Source organism: Castanea sativa, chromosome 1 (assembly GCF_040712315.1).
Source record: "Castanea sativa cultivar Marrone di Chiusa Pesio chromosome 1, ASM4071231v1".
In the NCBI taxonomy this organism is placed as follows: domain Eukaryota; kingdom Viridiplantae; phylum Streptophyta; class Magnoliopsida; order Fagales; family Fagaceae; genus Castanea; species Castanea sativa.
The window spans coordinates 46,684,855-46,710,725 of record NC_134013.1 but is presented as its reverse complement, the minus strand read 5'-3'; the positions used below and the strand labels follow the sequence as shown (position 1 = coordinate 46,710,725).

The window sequence follows — 25,871 nt, the reverse complement described above, 5'->3', positions numbered from 1 at the left end:
TTTTTTTTTTTCAAAAGAAGTGTTTCTCTCTCTCCTCGCAAAACAAATGAATTATAATAAGAATTAGCTAGACAGAGATAAGACTACACCATCTCTTTTCTACAATAAATATTAAATTCAGATAATTTTTCATGTATATATACAAGCTACACAAAGAGATTATAACAAAAATTAACTAGACAAGGGTAAGACTGCACCACCTCTATTCTACAATTAATGTTAAATTCATATTATTTTTCATGCATATACGTACACATGAAGTGTGCAACGCACATGACTTAAACTTGGTAGGGTGAAACTCCCTCAAGTTTCAGTGTCTCTTCCATGCTTTCAAGGACAAAAATTATATTCTCATGTGAGTCTCTTTACTTAAAATTTTTAAATGTTTTATAATTTAGATTGTTCTTAATTGTTGAATTTAGGTTTCTACTTAAACATGATTTCAATTATTGTTTTATATAGTTTTTAACTATTAAATTCAAGGGTTTTCCATTTAAATATATGTGATTAATTAAGCCTTAAAGTTCAATGTATTATTGAAAATCATTATATATATATTTTTTAGGTACCTCTACCATCTTCCATTCAATTATATATATTTTCTGATACCTTAGTCTCACACAACATACATTCATTTTGTAACTTAAAAGTAAAATATTCATTTATATTTATTATTTATTTTAAGTAAATAATTTTTTTTTGATAAACACACTGCAAACTACTATTAATAAAACATCACAAACCAAGTACATCTTGGATAAGAGCTTGCTGAATACAGCAAGGAACCTCTTCAATCCAAATTACATCATTGACAAAACTTAGAGCTTGTCTTGCTCGAATATGAGTTGGCTTATTACCTGATCTACGCACATGAGAAAAATTAACAACATCAATTTCAGAGCCTAAAACATGAATGTCTTCCACAATAGCAGCAACAGAGGTGGGTGGTACTGAAATTCCTTTGAGAGCATTAGAAATAGTCAAGGAGTCTCCCTCCAACAACCCATTTTGCAGCCCCAAATGTCTAGCCAACAACATACCTGCTTCATAGGCTTTAGCTTCAACTTCAAGCACTTGCAATGGAGCTTTAATTTTTCTGCATAACGCTGCCATTAGCCTACCTTGCAAGTCTCTTATGACTACACCAATGCCAACCGGGTTCTTTGTGGGATAAAGAGCACCATCCACATTTATTTTAAAGGAACCCGATGATGGAGGCAGCCAAGCCAATTGCATCTGAGTTTCAGCTAAGTGCAGAAACCAATTAGAAGCAGCACCACTGTTTGAGTCAATTGCAGACCAATACTCCTAGAGATAACTTGCTGCCCTAAGTGCCACAGCCGAACCTGTTTTACCTTCACTCCCATGAAGGATTTCATTCCTATTATTCCATAGTGCCCAAGCAATCATAACCAATCTTGAACACTTCTCCTCCCTAGCTGCATTAGTCATCATCTCCAACCATAACAGATCCTGAAAAGTACTAATATGGACATCCAAAGGCAGCAAATGTATTTTCGAAGCAGCGCAAGCTTCTTGTGCTTTTAGACAGCCCCAAAAAATATGGCCATTCGACTCAGCCGTTTCCTTACAGCACACACATGTCCTCATCAATTACATTCTGCCTCCTTAATTTAACTTTGGTTGATAAAGTGTCACGACAAGCACGCCAACAAAAATGACGCACCTTGTGAGGAATGGGCAGAGACCAAAGTTTCTTCTAAAACTTCCTCAACGAACTACCATTAGAAGTAGTTCCAGAAGTTGTAGATTTAAACAAACTTGCTGCTAATTTATAAGCACTCTTCACAATGAAATTTCCATTTGTAGTTTCAGCCCAAACAATTTTGTCTGCTGACAAAGTAGCACTCAAAGGAATACTTTTGATTAATTCAGCTTCATGAGCAATAAAAAGGAAATCAATTACCTCATATTTCCACGTGGCTATAGTTGAATCTGTCAAATCAGTAACCTTCATATCAGCACTCAAAAACATCTTTGGAGAAACTACACTATGAGATGAACGCCATGGCAGCCACTTATCTTGCCAAATCTTGATGTTTGCTCCATTTTCAACTCTCCATCTCAACCCTTCAATAACCAATCTTTGGGCAGAAATCAAACTCCTCCCTGTATAAGAAGGATTGTGTCCAATCGAAGCATGAACAAAGTCACATGTTGAGAAATATTTAGCCTTAAGGACCCTATAAAGAACAAAATTGCCACCCATTTGAAGATGCCACCCTTGTTTTGCAAGCAAGGCCTTATTAAACCATTTTAAATTCTTAAAACCCATTCCACCATCACACTTAGGCTCACACATTTTCTCCCAACTAAGCCATGCAATTTTCTTTTCCTCCTTTTTTTGACCCCACCAAAAATTCCTAATCATCCCCATCAGTTCATCACAAAGCGAATCTGGAATTTTAAAACAACTCATGGTTTAAGTTAGAATTGCTTAAGCCACTGCTTTTATTAAAACTTCTTTCCCCGCCTTGGATAGCAATTTTTCTTTCCGACCCGCCAACACTTTTCCCAATTTCTCCTTAATAGCATTGAAAGTAGTTCTTCTATTTCTCCCCACCAAAGAAGGCAATCCAAGATACTTCTCATGTTGCTTAATTACTTGAGCACCAAACCTATTCTTTATCTCCTCTTAAACTTCCCTTGGAGTGTTGCCACTGAAGAACAAAGATGTTTTAGCACGATTTAATTGTTGACCAGAAGCTTTCTCATACACAGCAAGCAATCTTTGTGGTTCATCACACTCCTTCAACATCGCCTTGCAAAAAGTCAAACTATCATCTGCAAAAAACAAATGAGACAATCTTGAACTACCTCTACAAATTTTCACTCCCTCCATTTGACCCCTATCCACTGCTGATTGAATCAAAGCAAACAAGCCTTCTGCACACAAAAGGAAAAGGTAAGATGACAATGGGTCTCCTTGATGGATCCCCCTTGATATAATGTGTCCCCTCGGTGTCCCATTAATTTTAATTGAATAAGTAACCGTAGAAACACATCTCATGATCAAATCCCTCATCCAGTCAGCAAAGCCCAATTTCTCCATAACTTTGTCAAGCCAAACCCACTCTACCTTATCATAAGCTTTACTCGTATCTAATTTAAAACCCATCTCCCCAACCTTACCCCCCCTTTTTTGGCTAATATGATGCATGGTTTCAAAAACCACCAACACATTATTAGTAATCAACCTCCTATGGAAAAAAGCACTCTGTGTATCACTAATTATTGAAGGAAAAACCGTTTCAACCTATTTGCAATGGCTTTTGAGGCAATCTTGTACAGTAAATTGCATAAACTAATAGGCCTATAATCCGTTATCTTCTTTGGCTCTTTAATATTTGGAACAAGAGTTATGTGGGTTTCATTAAAGTTGGGTGGAGAAATACCAAAGTTTAGAAAATCAAGTATCGTTTTGGTGACCACCGCACTACTAGTGCTCCAAAAGTGTTGAAAAAATAGAGGAGACATCCCATCAGGTCCCAGCGACTTAAGTGGATACATTTGCTTCAAAGCTCCTTTCACTTCACACTCCACAAAATTAAAGAGCCAAAGAAGATAACGGATTATAGGCCTATTAGTTTATGCAATGTAGTGTACAAGATTGCCTCAAAAGCCAATGCAAATAGGTTGAAACGGTTTTTACCTTCAATTATTTAAATAAAATTATCATTTTATTTAAATATATTATTTTTGTTTAGTCCAAATTTAACAAGTAGTGAAACTCTATTTCTCTAACAAATCCAACTTAAACTCAAGCTCATCATTTTTTTTAAACAAATGCTTAATCCAAATTTAACAAGAAGTGAAACTTTATCTTTCTAACAAGTTCAACTTAAACTCAAACTCAAACATTGATGTTATTATTATTATTATCTCTATACTTCACTAACGTGATATTTTATGATAGGGTGCAAACTTATAGCCATGGATTATTCTTTTGAATGTAACCCAATCTTTTTCTTATATTTTTCTTTTTTTTTAGTCCTATATACTTTGTTTTGTTTCAATAATTTTTAAGTTGTGAATCATTTGATTCTTTAATATTTTTTGGTCTTTCAGAAGTTTTAATATCTGAATTTTTAAGTTATTTTTTGCAGTATCTGAAATTGTTTGACAATTTTTTTGTAAACCATTGCACGTTCAAGCAATAGCTTCTTCATCAAATTATAACACAAATTAAAATCATACAAGAGTAAATCATGTAATGGTGTAGTTTCTTAATCAATTTAAGATTTTATAAAATTATTTTAGTCTATCTCACAAATAGGTAGGTTCTCATGCATAGCACGGGTCAGCGACTAGTTAATATATATATATATATATATATATAACCGAAACTTTTGAAGCTCTCACAGTTTTCCACGTCAATATTTATTTATTTATTTTTCTATTTTTTAAATTTCGAAACTTTTTTTTCCAATCTTATGCAACTCACTCTCTCTAACCTATACGCATTCTTAAAACCCAAAACCCTAACCTTTGAGCTCTCTCTCTCTGCTTTGTCTTGGGTCCTTTCGTTCCCCATTTTTCTCTTTATTCCTCAAACCTCTCCCTTACAAGCCATCCCCATTCGCTCATTTGCTCAGTTTAAAGCTTTATCTCAGCTTGCTTTGCTCTCTCTTCGTCGATTTCGGCATATTTTTCAGGTAATCTATACGATTTCACATCAGATCTGAAATTTTTGATTGATTTGAATTCAGTTTCTACTTTTTTTCATTAAAAAATATACTGATTGCATCAGATGGTTGAATTAGAACTTTGTTTCAGAAAATTAGGGTTCATTCTCTTCTTCTTCTTCTTCTTCTTATTTTTTGAGATTTTCGATCAAAATTGCATAAAGTTGATTTTTTTTTCATTATCAAACCTACGGTTCGATTCGATTAATTAGAGCAATCGATTAAAATAATTAGATTTTCTCTTCTCTCATAGCCTCTCTCTTTTCTCCCCTGATATTTTCTCTAAACAAAAACAATGCTGATTACTTCGACTTTTTTTTTTTTTTTTGTCTTCGGATCTGTAAAACTATTTGTTGATTTGAGTAAAATCTCTATGGATTTTCAGTGGACTAGAAATTTAACTAGGGTTTTGTAAATTTTGTTCGGTTACTGATTTGCTTGATTTTGATTTGATCATTTTTTTGTTGTTGAATTTTTTCGATGAACCATTTGGTCTTCACTACTCATTTGATCTGTTGAGTTGATTTTGCTTTTAAGTCCATTTGATCTATATGTATATTTGTGTTCTATTTGTGTGTATACGTGTACATACTATGTATGTATTTAAGCTTCACTGAAATTAATGCTATGTGTGTGTAATTTCTTCATTATCATTTTTTTTCCTGTAAAGTTAAATTTTTCTCTTCATCGCCATTATCAATTCATCAATATTTTTTCTTAAAGTTGAGTTTTAAATTTTGTGTGCGTGTGTATATATATATACACACCCTATTTCTCTTTCCTTTTGGTTCCAACAAACACAATGGGTTTTGGTTTCAAGCTAAATATCAAGTGGGGATTTCCAATTCAGTCTCATTCCCTCAACAATTCACCTCCCAGGCTTTCTTCATCTTCTGATGGGTTTTTATGTAAAGAAAAAAGTTTTTCAATTATGTACATGTAGTGCTTTAAATTGAAGCTTATATACATGCCACCTCATAATTCTAAAATCCATACTAGGACCTAACAAAATATGAATAGTAGAGTGCAGAATTGACTTTGGAAGCTGACCAACTTAAAGCATTTTTAATAGGGATTGAAATTTAGAGTTTGCTCTGAGAATTGGTTCTAATAGATTTGATTTTGTAGATACTAGAAATTACTCTTGAAGTATGTAATCAACACTCTATGGAACTGTAGTAGGATGATCAATTTGAAGAGCTATGTTATTCAAAATCCAATTTTGTTTGACAAATTCACCAGATTTCCTGCTTTGTCTCTTTGTAATATTCTCTCTCTCTCTCTCTCTCTCTCTCTCTCTCTCTCATGTTTTTATTGGTATAATGGTTCAAAGAATGATATAAGAATTGGTATCCTTTGTGAAAATAGGCCAACCCTAAGTGTTTGACAAAATGTCTCAATAAAATTAGAATCAATGTAGATTAAAGGCTTAGTAAAAAATTTACATCTGTTTTGTGAAAGTCCTCTATTTTGGATTGGTAAAAATTAGAATATGTTTGGATTGGTTGAAAAAGTCTAGAATTTTTTATTGCTCTCTTTATATGTTATTATGTTGTTAAGTTTAGTATTTCAGGTTATTAGTTGCTATAAGTTTATTTCTTTTAGGTTATCTTTGAATTACAGTAGGTACTGTTGGTGAGAATTTGTATTGTAACTCCCAACTTGAACTATGAGTTATAATTTTGTCAATAGAGAACTGTAAGCGTTTAGAATTTTGGTTAAGAGTAATGATTTTTACTAATAAGTTCTTTGGAATTTTGGTTTTCTTTTTAAATGTTGTGCTTTTATTAAGCAATCATTTTAAAAAGCTAAAAATGATGTTGCAACCTATGACTTCACTACATAAAATTATTTTTATTTGAATATATGTAGCGTAAATGGCAAAGCTATGTAATAGCACTCTAAGGCTATGCTTTGGATATCATCTTATAATGTTAGGTTCTGTCTAAAATTTTCTTATGGAATAAATGTCTTGAACACATCATTTATATGTATGAGGGATTGACCTATGTAAGCTCCACATATATATTCATCTTGGTATATTCAATTTGTGTTTGCCTATTGGGTTTGTGCGTGGCCTTGGGTCCTTGCTATCTAATAGTTACTTACTCTCTCTCTCTAAAGGCTAAATACTTTGATATGTTGAGTTATTTGGGTTTCGTTTGAATGGTTTCACTGTTTTTTGCAGTAATCTATCGCCAATCAAGGACTATTGCTTTACTCAAATTTGTATCTGTTGGCCCTTCTAAGAAGCCTTCAAATAGGTCTCTAAAAACCTTATCAGAGCATGATTTGGTCGCACTAATTCCTACAAGCCTGAGTATGAGTCCTCCATGACCAATGGTTGCACTTCAAATCCAAGGTTTTCTTTCTTCAACTATATTGAATTTGGAAATTCTAACTCTTTGTATTATAGTTTTATGTTGTTGTTGACTAATTGTTTGCTTAAATTTGTTTTCTCATGATCTATTCAACTGATACAGTCCATGAACTTGGTTTAGGTGCTACAGATGTCAATCTGTATGAAAGTGTGACTATTGTTGTCAAATAGCATTTGTTGGGCGGACTAATGAGGAAAAAAAGGGGGGGAAAAAAGAGAACAAAATGAGTCAAATGAGAGTTGAAACATGTTCTAACATGCCTCTAGTACAGCTAACAATATCAGAAATAAAATGTGTTAAATGGGAATGAAAAGACTGTTTTTATTCCCATTTAGAACTTGTACACCACGGCATGTTAGGCGTATTGCAAAGAATCTTTTCATTCCCATTTAGAACTTGTACACCGCCTGTTTGAAAAAAAAAATCTCACTCCCCCTTGCTTTTTTATTTATTTATTTAGAATTTGATAGTTATTCTCTCGCATTATTTTAAGTCAACTTCATGGTTTGTGTCTCTTGGTTTTAGTTGTCATAGGAATTGCTAACACACTGAAACACCACCCATGCTCTCATCCTACATTAAAACAAAAAATGCTATTGACTGTTAACTAACCAAGCATGGCAGGTGTCCAAGAAAATAATATAGTAACATTATCCCATTGCTTTCAATTTATTTCTCCTTCCCCCAATTCCACACAGATACTTTGACATATTTTATCAAACAAGTCCACGCATTACACCACAATGAGTCACTAAATGCATTGTATGTAATTGTGGTAAATTTGGTTTTGAATTAGAATTGGTATTATAGTGGTTGAAACTCTAATTTGGGTCCATTTCTATATACAACCCTCTATATACATCCATTGGTAAGGTTTTTGTTTTCCCTTTTTAAAATTTGGATTTTAAATATGACTTAGGTTTTGATATTGTGGTGGATTGGTTTTGATTTAGGAAATTGGGTTAGTCTACGGTCAACATAAAAGGGGTTGCCTAAGAGATCATTTGGGAAGAACATGCACTTGGCATTAATTTATAAAGCGTATTTTTTGTTTTTTTTTTTTTCATGCGGTTTTTTGGACAGTTATCAGTGAGTATTAAGCTCTTATATGGTATATGTATACATGTTATTTTCATATCTGTAATTGATGCTTTGGTTAATTTCACCATTGCCTTTGGTGATTATTATGTATAAGCTACACTTACGTCATTAGTTGAAGGAATGGTGTTCCTTTGCAAAGTAGCCAATAAATATATAGCTATCAACTTTATTTTCTTTTGTTCTTCCATGAAGATGAGAGGGATGCATGTTCACAAAGCTTGATGTGCAGGTTTAAAGAAAAGAGATGAGATTCTAGAAGGAGAATGTTTGGATTTAGATTGTCATAGCATTGAGCAACCGTGACAGCTATTGCGGTTGCTATTGGCTTCTATGTAAATTAAATGCCTACAACAAAAATAGATGTGGCAATAGTGTTTATTGGAATTCTTCTGACAATATTTGATCTACAAAATACATTAAAGCAAAAAGTGAATTTATGTAGTGAGACTGATTTACAATTAATATGAAGTATGTTTTCATTGTTTCAAAATTGAATTTGGATTTTGACCTTGAGCCAAGTAAACATAAAAAGGTTGCAATCATTTGCAAATAGATTTCCCATTGTCTTAATGTTGCTTTAGTTTTCAACATTATTTTCTATAAAAAAAAAAAAGTTTTTTCTTTCTTTCTTTTTCAATGTCTTTTTTTTTCTTTCCTTTTTAGCTTTTTCTTGGTGGGCAAATCAGTCTTTCCCTGATTCTTTTAGCTTTTTTCTTTTAATGTGAGGTTGATTAACTAAATATTTATTTAACTAGCTTTTTCTTTTAATGTGAGGGTGATTAATTAAATATTTATTTAACTATCCCGTGCATTGCACGGGTTAGCGACTAGTATATATATAAAACCGAAGTTTCTGAAGTTCTCACAATTTTTCACATCAGCACAATATTTAAATAAAATTATCATTTTATTTAAATAAATTTTTTTTTTTAGTCCAAACTTAACAAGGAATGAAACTCTATCACTCTAACAAGTCCAACTTAAACTCAAACTCATCATTATCATTTTTTTTAAAACAAAATTATTTTTATTTAGTTTAAACTTAACAATAAATGAAACTTAGTAGTAGTTTTGCTCTTTTCCACTTTGTTATTAGAACTATGCCCACTACACAGAGATAGACATACCTAAGCCTCAACTCTCCAGCAGCACACATAAATAGATACCAAAATCTGTCAAACTCAGGGGCACCTCACATAGAGAGGATACAAAAACACTATACTAGAAGTGCATTTACAATACCCATTAAGCCTTTTATCACTAAAGAATGTTAAAAATTAAATTTTTATCAAAAGCCCATAAACACAAACCTGATTCTTGAATGAGAAACATAATAAAGCAATAATTATAATGAAAACCCAAAATGGGCAGGTCTCAAAAGCAGCCAAAACTCCAAATAAATCCACAACACAGAAACAGAAACAACCGTAGCAATAATTATATCAGTCAAAATAAGTTCTAACATTTAGGATTCTAACAATGTGTAACCCACCATGCAAAAATCCCAAATCTATAACATAAATTCAGCAAAAGAGGAATGGAGAATTGTTACCTGGCAAGCAAGATGAAGAACGAAGACCAGAAACAAAGCAGAAGAGAGCCCGTGGAGATTGAGAGAACAGGGTAGCAGATATACATGAAGAGCCCGTGGAGATTGAGAGAACAGGGTAGTAGATATACATGGAGAGCCCGTGGAGACTGACTGAGAAAATAGAGGAAGAGATATACATCGGGAAGTGATAAAGTTGGTATTTTGGTAAAACCGATTATCGTTTTGGCGCTATTTTGATTTCCTGGAGAAAAAAATAGCGGTAATCCAACCTGCATTTCTGAAAAAGTAGATCTTTGCAATGTTTTGTAAACGTGAAAAATTTGGATTTTGAAAACGCAAACGTGCTGATTTTTGTGGAACCAAATGGTTTATAAAATCACGTTTGGTCTAAAACGCGCGTTAAGGCTTTGTGAACAGCCTATCCGAATGGGCTTTTTATCTGTCTAACAAGCTCAACTTAAACTTGTGTATTAAGATATTATGTTATCACCAAATTTGTGATATTAAGATGGAAAGGTAAGGAAATTTGTGGTGTATTAAGATAAATTCAATCTATCATTATATCACAATCTCAATCCAACAATAAACAACAAAGGTTAGGGATTCTTAATTTTTTTTCAAAGAGAAATTGAAAGCTAATTCTTAGTAATTTGGAAATAATGTTGCTTTTCATTATGGAATCAGATCTCTCAAAGGATCTATGAAATACATGTTTCAGTTGCTTTCTTTCATATAGTTTTAGATCTATTATTTATTTTAGTTTTATTTTTTTAAAAGCAATTTGTGATATTAAGATGGAAAGGTAAGGAACTTTTTGTGTATTAAGATGAATAGGTTTGATTTATCACCATATCACAACTCATTCCAACAATAAACAACAAAGGTTAGTGATTTTGTTTTTTTTTTTTTATGAGAAATTAAAATCAAGCGTCCTATAAAATTGTTAAAAACTCCTAAATTGACATACAATTCAAAGGTTGCAATCTATGTAATTTTATTTATTTGTATTTTCAATTTTAGTTATTGCTATATGTTATTTTATATTTATTTTTTCTTTTCTTTTTCAGTGTTGTTGTAGGAGATTCCTGTTGAACTATTGACATTCAATTCCAAGGTTGTGTAGACTTTCAATTTTGAGGTCATTCAATTCTCTTTTAATATATATATATATATATATATAAATGACAACAAAATTATTTTTTTAATGCTTATACATTTGGATAGCTTATAATTTGTGAATTTTATGTTGATACTAATTTAATGCTTAGATATTAATTTATATGGACATATTATTTTGCTAAATGCTGATATTAATTTGTGATGTTTAGTTTTATTAGACAATTGGTACGTTGAAGAGAATTCAGAAGTTATACGAAAATATTTTTTTACTAAGAAATAATATTTCATTAACTTATTATTCTCAAATGTATTATATATTGTATTTAATAAGTTTTTGATCAAAACCGTGCAATGCACGGGCATTTAATTAGTATATCTATATCTATATAATAACTAATAGTCGAAACATTTAACTTTTTATTTTTGTTGACCACTCCTCATTACTCCACATGGTTACATAAATTAATGTCACGTGTACATTCAAAAAAAATTGAACAGTTGTGTTTTTTCGTTTGATGGAAGTTTTAGTAATATTTTCACTTTTTAGAACCATTATATTCAGTCATCTATAGTAAATTAGAGACACAATGTTCTATCTTTCTGGACAATAGTTACAAAATATTTTGACTCTTTTTTGCCTTATATATACGCCCCTTTAAAACCCAACTGCCTATACTAAACTATAGACACAACATTTGATAGTAATTATAAATTAAACACCACTAATTTCTTTTATCTTTATCTTTGTACGCTCTTCTTTCCCTCTCCCTCCCTCTCTCTGAAATTTATTTCCTGTAGACAACTTTGAAACAAATTTCTCCATGAAATTTTTCTCCTATTAATAAGGACTTCTCTTTTCAGTAACACCGACCAGCAACGTGTTAAAACAAATTTAAAGGTGATACATTTTCTGAAATTTATGGTAAAGAAAACAATTGTATGGTAAACAAAAATTGGGTATTAAATAAATATAGGTGAAGTATTAGGGTGACAATAGGATATATCAAGTTAACGTATTACAATATTTGTAACAGAAACTCAAAGAACTGAAATGCCCCTAAAATGCCCTTTATGTTGAAACTTAAATCATTGCAAAAAAGAACAGTACTATAAAGTAAGGATGACAAAAGATCTGATGTTTTTTTTTTTTTTTTTTTTTGAGAATCCTGCTTCATAACATTAATCATTGGTGGCTAAATCAGCCCGTACAAGATATTGAATGTCTGGTGGTACATCTTCCATCCAGACAGTTAAATTGGGCGTTTTCATTGCCCATCTTGCCAACGCATGAGCTACTTTATTCCCTTGACGACGAGTATGAGAGAAACAATGTCTAACAAAAGAAGAAGCTGAGCACCTAATATCTTGGATCACATGCCCGTGTAAAGCTAGGGAAGGCTCCGTATTGGTGAGTTCTTTGTAGATGGTTTCTGAATCCCCTTCTATGATCACATTTGTAAAACCAGTCTCTAGGGCCAGTTCAACTGCTCTCCTAGTTGCCATAGCTTCTACTTGGGCCACCGTTGTTGGGAGAGGAACCTGCTGTGACAGAGAGACCATGACTGAACCTTCAGCATTTCGAATGACTACTCCTATACCAGCCCTTCCTTTTTCTGCAAACATCGCGCCATCATAGTTCACCTTATAAGTTTCGACCTCCGGCGGCTTCCATCTTGTATGATTCCTGTGTTGAGCAATCTTTGCAGCCGGTTGGAGATTCTGGAATTCAGCTTTCCTATCCTTTGACAGCGGCAGTACTTGGGTTAAAGGACACACAGCTTCCTTAAACCTGACTTGGTTCCGGCGATTCCAGATTGCCCATCCCGTAAAAGCTAAAAGTTCGGCATCTTTTTCTCTTCAAAAGCTCTGCGAAATATTTCTTTGACTCTACTCCCCGTAAAGCCACCACCAACTCCGTGGGTCCGAGCTCCAAATCACCCGCAAGTTAGAACAATAAAAAAGAGCATGTGCACGATCCTCTTCACATAAGTTACGGTTTTCACAAAGACCGGACGTTGTGATTTTTCTCGCGAAGCAAATTCTTTTTGTTGGTAGAGCTTTCCTTACAAGCTCGCCACACAAAATTTTTTATTTTGCTAGGCACTTCCATTCCCCATAGATTTCTCCAAAATTCCAAGTCACTATCCGATCTGCATCTTGTAGCCAAATTGTCTTGCAAGAATCTATAACGAGGCCAGGCGAATACGGCCTGAGGGAGTGAAAGGCCGGACCATTACGTCGGGTGCTGATGGTAGAACTTAGAGGAATACTCTTGATGATTTCGGCTTCAGCTATCTCAAAAACATGATCGATCACCTCAGCCCGCCACCTTCTGGAGACCGAATCAATCAGCACTTCAACACATGAATTCTCTTGTCCAAGTAGCCTCGGAGTAGAAATTCTGGTTTTATTCTTTGTTGGAAGCCAACTATCACCCCAAATTCTAATTTGTTTCCCATCGCCTACCCTCCACAAGCTCCCTTAGCTATCACATCTCGACCTATGAGAATACTTTTCCAAACATACGAGGCCGAAGAAGAGTCTTTTGCCTCTAGGATTGTACCACAAGGGAAAAAATCTTGCTTTGAAGACTCTATGGAAGAGAGAATCTGTATCATGGAGAAGCCGCCACGCTAATTTGGCCAACATGGCCTCGTTAAAAGTTGTGAGATCCTTGAATCCCACACCTCCATAATTTTTATGTTGACACAATTCATCCCACTTCACCCAATGCACTTTTCTTCTATCTCCCCTTTGACCCCACCAAAACTTCCGAATAAGAGTTTCTAATTCATGGCACAATGTGACCGGGAGTTTAAAACAACTCATTGTATAAGTGGGTATAGCTTGAATGACGGACTTTATTAGCACTTCTCTTCCGGCTTGGGATAACAATTTCCCCTCCCACCCTTGTAAACGTTTCCACACTCTTTGCTTCAAGTGCTCAAAACTGGCCCTCTTATTCCGCCCCACCATAGATGGTAATCCAAGGTATTCATCATAATTTCTCAAAATATTCACACCAAGATCATCCATAATTTTGTTTTGCATGTCAATGGGAGTGGACTTACTAAAGAAGAGCGCCGTTTTGTCCCTATTTAACTTTTGCCCCGAAACTCTTTCATAGGAGGATAAAATCTCTAGTACTTTCTGACAATCATGTGATGTAGCCCTGCAAAACAAAAGGCTGTCGTCTGCAAAAAATAAGTGGGTTAGTTTGGGACCATTACGGCAAATAGACACCCCTTGAATGTCTCCATTACTTGCTGCCTTATGTATCATTCTATGAAGGCCTTCCGAACACAACAAGAAAAGATAGGGTGATAATGGATCACCTTGACGGATCCCCTACTTGGTTTAATATTACCACAAGGTTCTCCATTAATCAAGAGAGAGTACGTTCAGAGGTGACACACTCCATGACTAAAGCTATCCATCGTTCTTGAAAACCCATGTGCACCATGACTTCTCTAAGAAAGGACCATTCGACCCGATCATACGCTTTGCTCATATCTAATTTAAGTGCCATGTAGCCAACTTTCCCGGAGTTGTGATTCTTCATATAGTGTAAGGTCTCATAGGCAACTAGGATATTATCCGTGATAAGACGACCCTTAATAAAGGCACTTTGATGTTCGGATATAATGTCGGGTAGCACTTTCTTCAACCTATTTGCAAGCACCTTAGAGAAAATTTTATACAACACATTACATAAGCTAATAGGTCTAAACTCCATTACTCTTTCCGGATTTTTTGTTTTGGGAATTAACGTCACAAAGGTATGATTTAAAGGGTTAGGGAGGGAACCTGAATTCAGAAAATTTAAAATAGAATCACAAACATCACCTCTTACCAAATCCCAAAAATTCTGATAAAACAATGGAGGCATTCCGTCCGGTCCCGGAGCTTTTAATGGAGCCATTTGTTTCAAGGCGTTGTCTATCTCCCATGTTTGGAACTCCCTGGTTAAAATGTTATTCATTTCCTCAGTCACCACCTTAGGAATAGAGTCCACTTCAGCAGCCATTTCGCACGGGTTGGAAGAAGTAAACAGCTGGTTGTAATAGTCTAAGAAAATTTTCTGAATCTGGCTTTGCTCTGTACACCACATATCAGCCTGGTTTCGGATCCCTGCTATATTATTACGCCTCTTCCTCTGGGTAGCTTTACAATGAAAAAACCGTGTGTTTCGATCTCCTTCTTTTAAGTATAGAGCCCTTGACCTTTGTCGCCACATCCTCTCCTCTTTTCCCATGAGAACGTTAATCTCTTTTCGAAGTTCCACAAGCTGCGATGACCCTCCATTCTGTACTGCCATCTTCTCTATCCGAGCCAGCTCTTTTCTTCCTTTCCAGCTCCTTTCTAACACTCCGAAGCAATTCTTGACTCTAACGAGTAAGTTCCTTCCCACATTTTTCTATCTTTTTGATCACACGTCTATTATCCTCCTCCTCGTAGCTTGCCATCCACACTCCCTCCACCGTTTCCCCACATCCTTGATCAGCTAACCACATTTCCTCGAACCTAAACGGCTTCTTCTTCTGATGAAACTCCAGACCAGTTTTCTCAATCCACAGAAGTTTGTGATCGGATGTCGTACTGTCTATGTGATGAACCCGAGTACCCGGAAACTTCGAAAACCACTCAACCGTAGCTACAGCCCTGTCTAGCCTCTCCTAAATAGAAACTCCAGTACAATAGTGTTTGCTCCAGGTGAAGGGGAAGCCTTTGAAGCCCAAGTCCATGAAGCCACACTCATCTAAAGCTTCTCTAAAAAGTTGCATTTGAGCCCGAGGTCGAATCCTTCCACCTGACTTCTCTGAATGTTTTGAAACTTCGTTAAAATCCCCGGCGCATAACCAAGGTAGTGTACTCTGCCCATGTAGTCGACGTAAGAGGTCCCAAGATTCATGTCGCTTGTGTGTTTCGGGTTCACCGTAGAAACCCGTAAAACGCCAGGCAGCAGCTGAAGACTTATTAATGATTACATCAATGTGACTCAATGAGGAAGACACTACCTCGAGGTCTACATCATTCCTCCAATAGATTACTAACCCGCCTCCTCTGTTGATTCGTTGAACAAAATGTTTATGGTCAAACCGAATCTGATCCTTCACATAATCCAGCCTAGCTTCGTACGCCGTGTTTCGGCTAGGAACACAGACGGGAGCTTTTGCGCACCAAATTCGCAAGCTCTTGAACTCGCAAGTTGGTTCCCAAGCCCCCTATGAGTTCCAAACACTCCAACTCCTGGCGCCTGGCGGGGCTGGAAACCAGCCTCCGCCACTACAAGGGAGTTCTCTTTATCGTCGTAAGAAACCAATAATTTTTTATTTGGTAACTCACTCCTCTCGATGAGTGTGTTGATGGAGCGTTTTGAGCTAGGCACTTCATTTTTAGTTGCAGGGATATCTTCTTTGGTTACAGGGGAATTAACTACTACACGTGGGTAGCGTTTCCATTTTGCTGGTAGAGTTACTTCAAAAAGAGTTGGGACCCGAGGGGTGTTTGTTATCTCGTGGAGGGGTGTATCACGACCATCATGGGGCGACTGTACCGAATTCTGAACCTGATGCACATTTTGATTTTCCTCTAACTTACTCTTCACATTTCCAAATTCAAACAGAGGAGGAGATTCCTTATTTAGGATGATATTCTCGGCCTGTGCTGCAATATTGGGATTTTCATAAATTCCAAGATCCTTATCAATCTCCCTGATTTGTTGAGAGAGATATTCTCCCATATTCCCGCGGTCAAGGTAAGAAGGAATTGACTTACCTTGTTGAAACATACCGTTACAGGCTGTTGTATTTGGAAGTTCCTCAAATTCTGCCTCCATATCAGAATTATCCTTATCTGGCTGATTCCCTGTTTCCGATGTCTTTGCCGCCGTGGTGTACTCCTTCCCTCCCCGGCGTCGCCGTGTTGAGTTATTCTCTGCTCTATCCTCATAGAATCCTGAAACTCGAACTACATTTTTTCTTGATGGACCCGTCTGATTTGCACGTAACCATGATCCAAACTGCTGGGATTTAGTCTGTAGGGTGCCTTTGCTCTCAATCCACATATCGCACTCCTTGTCGCTGTGATCAAAACAACCGCACCAATAGCATATGTTGGGGAGGCGCTCATACCTGAAATTAACCCAAGCTTTCTCTCCACCCTCCACCTTAATTATTCTACCCCGACATAGAGGTTGGTAAACATCTAAAGTGACTCGGACTCGCACATAGGTACCAACTTCACATTCTGCTGCTTCTGTAGAGCGATCCACTACCCCAATTGCCTCGCAAATATCCTCTGCTACTGACTTTCTTCTATAGCCTATTGGTATATTGTGGACCTGCACCCAGAAAGATGCTTTATCAAAGGTCAAATCTTCCAGGGGGGTGAATCTGTTGTACCGTTGTAGTACCACCAACGATTTGTCAAAACTCCAAGGTTCCCCAGATAAAATACGATCCACATCCTCACTGCTTTCAAAACTAAACAAGACCTTGTGAGCGCCTTCGTTGCTAACAGTGAAACCCGAGTCAATACGCCATAGTGGTTTGAAAGTTCTCGCCACTGCTTCCATGTTGAGCGCTCTTCGAGTTAAAAATAGTGCTGCAATAAGATATTCTGTGGTGCAACGATCCCTTGTGAGGCATAGGTCGTCACCTTCTCTTTCAGAAAGAGAAAGACACTTCCAATGTTTCGTGATTTCCTCCATGCTGTGTCGCTCGAAACAATAAAATAAAAAGAAAAATACAAACAAAACTGTTTCCCAAACCCCTGAAAAAAGAACCACTAGCCCTACACGTAACGTTGTTACGCGAGGGGAGAAGAGAGCCTTACGAGAAGGGACTCCAGTTCTACTGCCTAAGAGGAGATAGAAACACCTCTCTTAGTAACAGAGAAACTTTATTCAATACAAAAGATCTGATGTTGGGAAAAGAAAACGTGAAAATAAAAAATAAAACAAGGAAGATTTTTGTTTTTTTTAAGTAGTATTTTACAGGCTCATAGCACCTTATCACTATTGTTGAAGCCTCAACCACCATGAGATCTGTCAAAACATTGAGATGAATGCTTCTGCAAAATTTTTAGGAAAAAAAAAAAAGAAGAAGCAAGGAGCATGATGACGACGCATTATGTAAAAAATAATAATAATAAAGAAAAATCTTGCATTTTTATTGTTTCTAAGACTAATTTGTGAGGAAGAGAATAAAGAGACTAAGGCTGCGTTTGGTTTAACGGTAAACCAATTTCAAAAATTATTTTCCCCATTTGCGTGTGTTTGGTGAGCACAAAAATTTGGTCAACTGAAATTATTTTCCAGTTTGACCGTAAAACAGCCCTTATACGATGGAAAAAAAAAAATCCATTCATATTTTACCTTCAAATCACATTTTCCACGGAAAACAGAGAGAGAGCACGAAGAGAGGGAGACAGAGAACGAAGAGAGGAGAAAGAGAGAGAAGTGCCGACGAGCCGACGAGATCGAGCCCCAAGCCCAGACGCGCCGACAAGCCCAGACCGAGCCCCAAGCCCAGACGAGCTTGCGCCGGCGAGATCGAGCCGCGAGATCGCTACCACGCCGGCGAGCTCGCGTCGGCGAGATCGAGCCGCGAGACCATCGTCCCAAGCCCAAACCCACCTCCGTCATTACCAATCTGGCCGCCGTTACCGATCATTTTCCCCTCAATCTGGCCGCCGTTACCGATCTCTCTCCCTCAATCTCTCAATCTTTCTCTCTTTGATCTCTGATTTTGTTGTTGTTGTTGCGGTGGTGTGGGTGGTGGTGTTTTGGTGGTTTTTGTGTTGTGTGGTGCTGGTGTGTGGGTGGTAGTGAATTTTTCTGTGGCTACTGTGTGGGTGTTGGTAGATTTTTTTGATATAAAATTTGTTTGGAAGCTGAGAAAATGTGAAAAATTAGTGAAAAATTTGCATTTTCTGAATGTTACCAAACACTTCAAATTATTTTCCAATATAATTTTAAAATTGCAACCAAACACTAGAAAATATTTTCCTTTCCCGAAAATATTTTCACCTGAAAATATTTTACACCCGGAAAATATTTTACACCCAACCAAACGCAGCCTAAGACGGAGGGAGAGGAAGAGATTTGTGAGGATGAGAATGAAGAATAGAACATTTGAACATGTAGCCATTGGGAAAATAAAAATAATTTAAATGTGTGGATGAGAACAATATAAGATAAGAGTAAAAAAAAAAAAAAAAACAGTGGAGCAAAAAAAGAAGAAGGAAAATACGGATTGGACTAATGCAATTTAGGAATTTAAAACTTCTTTTTACCTCAGTAATTTCCCATCCTCATGGCACTTTCTCTTCAGTGGTACTCATTGAAATTTTTTTTTTTTTTTTATGGGCTCATTGATTGATTTTTTAAAATAATAAAATAGGTTGAGTCATATTAGATTATTTACTTCTTTCTTTTTTTTTTGCTGAATAGATTATTTACTTTATTCCCTTTACACTTTAATAACTTATAATACTGCTACTCCAAGTTTGTTAACAATTTCTTTAATCTTTCTATATTAGATTATTTACATTATTCCCTTCACATTTTAATAACTTATAATACTACTACTCCAAGTTTGTTAACAATTTCTTTAATCTTTTTTTAAAATTATTGTTCCTACTAAGTATGATTTCTGGGGTATAGGGAATAATTATATATTAATGTCATGTTTAGCATAAATTTTAGGTATAACAAATTATTACTGATAGCAAAGAAATACTAAATTATTATTGATGTTGGATTTAGAGCATTCTCATCAGATGTTTTAAAAAAAATGTCATTTTGACACTTCAAACACTTACTTTATCATTTTACGACATCATTTTACAATATCCCATTTATAAGATATTTTATCCTTCAATTTTATACATTAAAATAATATTTACTACACATTAAATAATATATTATCTCAAATCCGAGCTAATATACAAACACCCAACTCAGTGGCAGTTGCCACCAACCAACCAACAACCACCGCTACAACCACCGCCAACAGCAAATCAACCGCTACAAACTACACCCACAATCACTAGATCCTCCAACAAATTCCAAATCCAAAAATCTCAACAAAAAAAAAATCAACCAACCAAAAAAATAGAGAATAAAACACCGACCCAAACTCAGCCAACAATCGGTGACAGCTGTGGAGATCGGCGGTGTGATCAGCGGCGAGGACTGGCGAGATCGGCGACAAGGACTGGCGAGATCAGCAACGAGGACTAGCAAGATCGGCGGCAGCGCTGGTGAGACCAAAGGAGTAATCGGCAGCAAGTTCAAAGGAGAGATCGGTGAGATTGGAGGCAAGATCGAACTTTAGGGGACGAGCAGGGAGGACGGTGGCGGAGCTTGATTGGACGCTGGCGTGGTTTTGGTTCTTGATTTAGAGAGGCGTGTGTTGGGTCCGGGTTAGATCAAGACGCAAAGAGCAGAGGAGTGGTGGTGGTCTGTGGGTGTCACGATGGAGCTTGGATGATGCTCTGATTCTGTTGAAATCGAGGTCTAGGAAGAAGGCAGGGTAGGCTTAGATCGGGTCTGGGTTTGAGGCATTTGAGGGATGAACCACCAATTGGAAGGATTGATAGAGAGGATGAGAGGCTGAGAGAGTGAATCAGAGGTTGGGAGGATTGATGGAGAGGAAGAGAGGATGAGAGAGTGAATCTACTTGGCACGGTGAACATACCTGATGAGAGTGCTTTTATCATTGGTATTATAATTTTTTTCTCCTCTTAAATTGTAACTTTTATTTTCAAGTGATCATAACTTTAAGCAAAGTGAAAATTTAAAATTTTTGCTGAACTCTTTCGTGCATCGCATGGGTTAGTGATTAGTATATGTAAGGACCAAAAGCTCATAAAATCAACTTCAAAACGTTACTGTTGCTCTATTCACTTAAGAGTCCTCATACAATACATTTGGTAGAGAGGGTTCAACAACCAAAAGCCCCTTCTCGTAATCTCTTGATTCCTATTTATACTATTCTCTGTTTTCATCGTAGCCTTACACCTTGCAATCTGCGGTCCTTCTCCCGTGACACTTGTCCGTCGGCAATGGAACAAGATTCCACTTTGCATCCCGCACTGTTCAGGTCATGTCCACATTAATGCGACGGATAGAAGAGATGCTTGCTAATTAATGCGGTCAGAATGGTTGTTGCCAAGCATTTAATGCAACCTTGCAACCTTCCAAATCAGCCTATTACAACCAGATATTTGTAACATGCCCCTTATTTAGTTATCGTCCACGCCACCTCATCTTCGGGCACACCTGGAGAGACCTCATCTTTTATTCTAAATGTTGGCCTTCCTTTCTTCGGGTCCTCGGGTTCTTAGGTCCTCGGGTCCTCACAACAGCCCCTTTAAAACTTGAGTTATGAATCATGTATTAATAACTAAGTTTTAACTTCTTATACACGCTTCTTATCCATTTTATGCTTTCACACGTACAGACGTCTCTTCAACGCCCCCATGATCCGCATCTGGCGCCTCGTATCCCACGTTGAGGCATTTATGGCGCCTGACGCTTCTTTTCCCGCGCACGTTCTACGGTTGGATGAGAAATGTACGGTTCAGATTTTGCTCTTAATTATGAGCGGGAAAGTTACCGCTCTTATTCTTTTACCCCATTGCTTCCACTTCCCCCACCCCTATAAAAGCAACTTTTTACGCTGGATAAAGTTCATTTTGCCATTTCGAAGGATTGAAAGAAAAGTGAGCTCCCGGGGACCATCCTTAAGCGATCTTCAGAGGTGTGTTCATTTTCCTTTCCTTTTTTCTCTTCTTGCTTGCTTTCCTCCTCTTGCAGCGGGGGTTAATGGGTAGATACGCTAAGTTAGTGAATACGGATGAGGCGAAAGCCGCTTTTAAGGTCCGATATCGGATCCCCAATGACGTAGATATTACGTATTGTGAGGTAGAAGATATTCCACTGGTGTCTCGGCCACCTGAATCCATTTTGATTCCGATGATTGCATTTATTGAGGGGGGTATGGAAATTCCTATAGGTAGAGTAACTAGGGATTTTCTAATAAATTATAGGCTTACCCCTTCGCAATGCTCCCCAAATGTCCTTAGAATTTTAGGATGCGCGGATGCCCTCAATCGAAAACTGGGAACTAACTTGTTTGGCGGCAGATGTAAATTGGGTATATAACCGCCAAAAAGGGGACGGGACTAAATACTATATGAAGTGTAGAATCCCTTCGTTAGGCAGTTCGATTTCCCGTTTACCCGATTCAAGCAAAGGGATGGATGAAGATTATCTTGTCATCTCGGGCAATTGGCATGACGGATTGCATTGCCCTACCCGAGAAGGGGGTACCAGTAGGGTTCCCGAGGACTAACCTAGCACTTAGGACTAACCATATTCTTTTCGTGCTTTACACCACACCACGTATTTGTTTAAATGCCTTCATTTTTTGTTGCGGACGATTACCATACGCCGAGATACGTCCGCCGTGAACCGTGCTGATTTGAACAGGATTCTTCGATCGGAGATATTCGTACATAGGGACGGACAGCTCCGAGCAGCCCACCTCATCCTCGGATACAACCCCTCTACTAAACGCTTCCAAAGCCCGAAGAACGTGATAAGAGCAAGAGATTTAAGGCTAGCTCAAATTGACGTTTCCTCCCCGGGATTCTTACTAGCCGTACCTCCCCCTGCAGGAATTCAGGACGCACAACTCCCTGCTTCACTCACCGCCCAACTGATCTATCCTCCTTTGGAGCAAACTGCTAATCCTGTTGTTGAGGAAAGAGCTGCCACGCCCGAGCTTCCTTCTCTCGAGGTGACAGAGGAAGACTTTGAGGTGTTCTACCGTCCAGACGCTCCTTCCAGTTCCCAACCGTCCACCAGTCAAATGGGTTTCCAAGAAAAAGAGCCCGACCTGTTGGCCCTACTACGGGCACAAGGGCGGCTGCCACGCCGTGCCCGTGTCGGTTCCTCCTCGTCACTCTCCACTGCTACTCGGGCACCCCCTCGGAGGCGACGGATAAAAAACGCAAAAGGGGTCGAGTAGCAAACATGTTATAGACATCGAAGAAGGGAAAACCTTGACCCTGTTAAAGATACCAGGGCTGCAAAGGCCCTTCCAAGAAAGTTGCTCCCATGGTTCTTCGAAAGACCCCGAGTGGTGAATCTACAAGGAAAGCATCAACCCTGGCGGCCCAACTTCACTCTCGGCTCGGGCAGCCTCTGTTTTGGATGACGCCAATCTGCGGGATCCGAAGAAGCTCGAGCTTGGTGGCCGAGTGTCTAGAGAAGGCCTACATGCCTTCCCGAAGACATGGCGAGTTGCGGTCCTTCCGTAAGAGGGAGGTTTTCTTGTCTTTGAAGCAGGACTTAGCCAAGGTATTTTTCGAAGTTTTAGTGCATTCTAAGTATGAGTTTAATTATTTATCATGACTAACCTTACTAACTCAAATATATCATAGGCGGTCCAGGCTTCATTCATGGCTGAGGAGTGGGTCGATCATTCCCTAGATCTTGCCCGACAAGATCAAAATGCCGAGGCGCAATAAAGGCACAAAAAGAAGCCGAGTGAACTTAAAGGAGACCCTCACTCACCTGTCTGAGGTAGAAAAAGCTCACAAGAATGCTGAGTCGGCCCTGAAAAGCTATGAGTCGCAAGCAAATCTTGCTCTTGAGGCCCAGAAACAGGCTCAAAGCAGGCTTGCCCTCACTGTTGTCGAGCTCAAGCAGAAAGAACCTAGCCAAGGAGGAGCAAGTGAGGCCGCCGAGCAAGCGGCGTATGATGCTTGGGATGAAAAAAGCTTCGGGCTTGACACGCTGCCCAACTTAGAGGAGTTGCCGAGAGCGTTCGCTTGGAGGTGTGGGGCCGCGCTTGGACGCCGGAGTGGATGCCGACGCAAGACTCCGTCTTCCCGACAACATTTATTATCCCCCCGCTTTATGCTTAGCCCCTACTCCTCCAAGCCATGACAAGCCGATCCCGTAATGCCTGCCCCTCGCCTCGCTCCTTCGATACCCCAGTCTCAAAGGACCCTTCTTCCCAGCCAGCCGTGGATGAAATGCCGAGGTGAATTGGTGAAGAGCCAAAAAAGAAGAAAAAAGAAAAAGACCCAGAGAAAAGAAAAGACAAGCAACCTGTTGCGTAGTCCTTTCGTAGTTATTGCCTTATTTTTTGCTTAGTCCTTTCGTAGCTTTTGCCTTATTTTTTACTTTATATATATGTAAGGGGCCAAATGATTGCCCCGGTTTTGCTTGATCATTCTTGAGAAATGAATACTTAGCTCTTTTCTTCTGTTTCATATACACGTCTTACTACAATATGCTGTCATTTTTATTTGTCATTTTGTATGTGTCCAGATAAAAACTTACTTGAACTAACAATCATAATTTCACTACGAAGTAGTTCATTATACTTGTGATTTTAAGAACCACGAACAGTTTGACCTGAGCACCATAATTTCACCACTTGACCTTCTTTGACGTTTGAAACGGAAAGTCTGAGGTTCAATATGCTATTGAACAACAAGGCTCAATGATTTGTTTTATGTTAGTGCTTTACATATTTGAGATTTCTTTAGCCGTGATTTTGTTGGACTTACAATTCCTGTGTGATGGTTTGCAAGTGATTAAGTTTTCTTAGACTTGTGGCCCGAGGAGCCGAACAAGCACTAAGGTCAGTTTAACACTTAGGTTTTTGCAAGTGAATAATTTCTCTTAGACTTGTGGCCCGAGGAGTTGAACAAGCACTAAGGTCAGTTTAACACTTAGTTTTTTGCAAGTGATTAATTTCTCTTAGACTTGTGGCCCGAGGAGCCGAACAAGCACTAAGGTCAGTTTAACACTTAGGTTTTTGCAAGTGATTAATTTCTCTTAGACTTGTGGCCTGAGGAGCCGAACAAGCACTAAGGTCAGTTTAACACTTATGCTTTTTGCCAATACAGAATTGAAACGAACAGAAGCCTAATACAAAAGGAGATTCTTTTCTTAATAATAATATCGTCGTAAGTTATTTACATTCCAAGGGCGAGGAATCACCCTTCCATCCAGATCCTTTAAACGATAAGCCCCTACACACCATCCGAGGTAATTCTATATGGGCCTTCCCGCTTAGGACCCAATTTTCCCCAGGCGGGATTCTTTGCTACCCCCACTACCTTTCTTAGTACCAAATCTCCTGGTACCAAGGGCCTGGTCTTAACTCCCTTGTCATATGTCTGCTTGAGCTTCTGCTGATAGTTACCCATCTTCACATTGGCTATTTCTCTACTTTCCTCAATAGTATTCAAACAATCATTCATCAGATCATGATTGCACGCTTCGTCATACCGGGTCGGACTTCGGGGTGGGAAAACTCCGACTCCAATGGTATTATAGCTTCCATCCCATACGTCATTGAAAAGGGAGTCTCGCTTTGTTGATCTTCGGGGTGTGGTGCGATAAGCCCGTAATACATGAGGTAATTCTTCTACCTGCCTCCCTTTAGCGTCATCCAATCGTTTCTTCAAACCTGCCAAGATGACTTTATTTGTTGCTTCGGCTTTGTCCATTTCCTTGGGGATAGTACGGTGTGGAATATCCATTTCTTATTCCCATTTCTGCGCAGTACCGCCGGAAAACCTTGCTATCAAATTGAAGACCATTATCATATATCAAGGTGTGAGGGACCCTGAAGCGAGTTATGATATTTTTCCAGATGAATCTTTTTGCATCCACATCCCTAATGTTGGCTAACGGCTCGGCCTCCACCCATTTCGTGAAGTAATCCGTGCCGGCGATGAGCCATCTCCTATTACCCGTTGCCCGAGGAAACGGCCCGACGATATCTAAACCCCACTTAGCAAAGGGCCATGGGCTGGACAACGGATTTAAGTTACCTCCTGGTTGATGTACATTGGGTGCAAACCTTTGACATTGATCACACTTCTTGGCATAATCTTGAGAGGTTCTCTGCATGCTTGGCCACCAATACCCTTGGGTCATGGCTCTAAGCGAGCTAATGATCTTCCTCCGGTGGCTCC

At 38.0% G+C, this 25,871-nt stretch overlaps 3 protein-coding genes and 1 long non-coding RNA gene across 4 annotated transcripts; 1 reads left to right on the top strand and 3 right to left on the bottom strand.

Moving 5' to 3' along the window:
- Positions 1 to 735: 735 nt before the first annotated feature.
- Positions 736 to 2,440, bottom strand: LOC142628330 (uncharacterized). The gene is made up of 3 exons (XM_075802433.1): positions 1,744 to 2,440; positions 1,356 to 1,439; positions 736 to 1,247 (listed from the first exon to the last, which is right to left on the bottom strand). Exons 1-3 carry the CDS (start codon positions 2,438 to 2,440, stop codon positions 736 to 738), a joined length of 1,293 nt encoding a protein of 430 aa, XP_075658548.1.
- A 216-nt stretch (positions 2,441 to 2,656) lies between these two features.
- Positions 2,657 to 3,139, bottom strand: LOC142628321 (putative mitochondrial protein AtMg01250). The gene has a single exon (XM_075802423.1). The coding sequence runs from the start codon at positions 3,137 to 3,139 to the stop codon at positions 2,657 to 2,659; it is 483 nt and encodes a 160-aa protein (XP_075658538.1).
- Positions 3,140 to 4,479: 1,340 nt separating this feature from the next.
- LOC142621999 (uncharacterized) lies at positions 4,480 to 8,678 on the top strand. The gene is made up of 3 exons (XR_012841854.1): positions 4,480 to 4,676; positions 6,895 to 7,068; positions 8,381 to 8,678. It is a non-coding gene; the product is annotated as an uncharacterized LOC142621999 (long non-coding RNA).
- A 16,242-nt stretch (positions 8,679 to 24,920) lies between these two features.
- LOC142628302 (uncharacterized) lies at positions 24,921 to 25,433 on the bottom strand. Its single transcript, XM_075802402.1, has one exon. It carries the CDS (start codon positions 25,431 to 25,433, stop codon positions 24,921 to 24,923), a length of 513 nt encoding a protein of 170 aa, XP_075658517.1.
- Between the last annotated feature and the right edge of the window lie 438 nt (positions 25,434 to 25,871).

What these genes read in the sequence shown, in the direction of transcription:
- LOC142628330 (XM_075802433.1), bottom strand. Translation starts at nt 2,440, where the DNA reads ATGAGTTGTTTTAAAATTCCAGATTCGCTTTGTGATGAACTGATGGGG. An exon ending in TTCTGGAACTACTTCTAATG is followed by an intron (nt 1,440 to 1,743) that starts GTAGTTCGTTGA and finishes TGACTAATGCAG; the next exon opens with CTAGGGAGGAGAAGTGTTCA. An exon ending in AATCCTTCATGGGAGTGAAG is followed by an intron (nt 1,248 to 1,355) that starts GTAAAACAGGTT and finishes TTCTGCACTTAG; the next exon opens with CTGAAACTCAGATGCAATTG.
- LOC142628321 (XM_075802423.1), bottom strand. Translation starts at nt 3,139, where the DNA reads ATGGGTTTTAAATTAGATACGAGTAAAGCTTATGATAAGGTAGAGTGG.
- LOC142628302 (XM_075802402.1), bottom strand. Translation starts at nt 25,433, where the DNA reads ATGGATATTCCACACCGTACTATCCCCAAGGAAATGGACAAAGCCGAA.